This window comes from Rhagoletis zephyria, unplaced genomic scaffold, assembly GCF_001687245.7.
Source record: "Rhagoletis zephyria isolate East Lansing unplaced genomic scaffold, Rhagoletis_zephyria_1.1 Rzeph_scaffold_16800, whole genome shotgun sequence".
NCBI classification, from domain to species: domain Eukaryota; kingdom Metazoa; phylum Arthropoda; class Insecta; order Diptera; family Tephritidae; genus Rhagoletis; species Rhagoletis zephyria.
Window position 1 is genome coordinate 1 of NW_016173864.1, and position 1,521 is coordinate 1,521.

General features: G+C 35.0%; 1 protein-coding gene across 1 annotated transcript; it reads right to left on the bottom strand.

Annotated features, from left to right (window-relative positions):
• Nucleotides 1–51: 51 nt before the first annotated feature.
• LOC108379615 (probable insulin-like peptide 1) lies at nucleotides 52–721 on the bottom strand. The gene is made up of 2 exons (XM_017635967.1): nucleotides 470–721; nucleotides 52–354 (listed from the first exon to the last, which is right to left on the bottom strand). The coding sequence occupies exons 1-2, from the start codon at nucleotides 624–626 to the stop codon at nucleotides 158–160; spliced, it is 354 nt and encodes a 117-aa protein (XP_017491456.1). The 5' UTR covers nucleotides 627–721; the 3' UTR covers nucleotides 52–157.
• Nucleotides 722–1,521: the final 800 nt, after the last annotated feature.

Genomic DNA, 1,521 nt, shown 5'->3' on the forward strand with positions numbered 1-1,521 from the left:
AATTATCGTTTGCTTATTTCCACTATTTTCATTCTTGTTATGCCAACACCAAATAACAAAAAACATTTCTAAATTAGCTAATAGTAACAATATTCCAAACTTCGTCAAATCGCCAGTCGTTCTATTTTTATAACCGTTATTACTGTGATAAAAGCGTTTACATGCAATATGAGTAAAGCTCGTTGTAGGTACAGGGCTTGCGGCAACATTCGTCGTATACACCTTCACGGCGACGACGAGTCTTGGCCAATGTGTCAACTTGGCCGCCATGAATCTTAGCTAGGAAAGGCGAGGACGCATAGTGTGATGGTAGCCCATCTTCAACGTCATTGTCGCCAAAATCATTCCATCCCACTAAAAGAAGGATATTTTATTTGAAATATTTAAATAGTGAAGCTTAAAACATTATTTGTATGTACACATGTAACTAACTTTGAGAGTAGCTTTGTAGCTAATTAAGTATACTCACTTGATCTCTTGAATTTCGTATTGAATCCATTTTCGCAAATAGTATCGAGCACAGCATCAATTGCCGGCCCACATACCGTTCTTTGGGCTATAATTTCTTGCAAACATGCAAACAACACAAACAGAGAAGCGCAGATTTTAAGCAGATTATGTGACATAGTAACAGGTGTTCTGTTAGTAAGTATTATATAATTTATGTAAAATATATATTCGAAGGCAACACTATATTACATGCAACTTGGCGTTGAAGCTGTGCAAAGTAACTGATGGAATTTGCAGTTTCCCTGTGTGCTTTTATACTAGCGATGAAAAGGCAAAAATAGCTTTGGTTTTAGGGCGAGCCAATGCATGTTTGTAGTACATACAAGTACAGCAGTTTAGCATACTTCCTTCTTAACCCACTTTGCCGATTTAAGAAGTCAAGGTCGCCAAGGGCGTTGAAAGAATTTTGCAATTAATATGCTTAATACATACAATGTGTGTGTATGTACTTTAGGGTGGTCCAAAAAGAGTTAAGTCGGAATTTTAATGCTCTCACCCCCTAGGATTGTTCTTTATCCAAAAAAAGTATACCCTTATTTTTTATTTTGAAATCCAAAATATTTAGAGGTCGCTCAAGGCGCTCAAAGTTTTCCATGTATTTTATATGAGGAAATGGTATAGAATTCTTGAAAATCAATATTTTTCGATGGGAAAACTCCGTTTCTCTGCACAAGACTCGCAACAATAATACCCAGTTTTTTTATTTAACCAGTTTTTAATACTAACGATTTTTTATTCAAACCCTCACTGCATTTTTCGGTGTTTTTGGTGGATCTAAAAATTTTGTTGCTATGGAAAAATGGTTAAATAAACAATTGGGTATTATTATTTGGAATCTCTTTAGTTTGAAGTTCTTACGTACGTACTTTGCTTATCGATATGCCAATATTTATTTATCCACATCTTCTTCAGTGTATTTATCGATATTATTATCCATGCATTTATCGGCATCAATTAGGTGGTTCACAAGTAGTGTGTTCCTTTGAACTTCGGACATTTGCTGCTAAATAT

What these genes read in the sequence shown, in the direction of transcription:
- LOC108379615 (XM_017635967.1), bottom strand. Translation starts at nt 626, where the DNA reads ATGTCACATAATCTGCTTAAAATCTGCGCTTCTCTGTTTGTGTTGTTT. An exon ending in TACGAAATTCAAGAGATCAA is followed by an intron (nt 355 to 469) that starts GTGAGTATACTT and finishes TCCTTCTTTTAG; the next exon opens with TGGGATGGAATGATTTTGGC.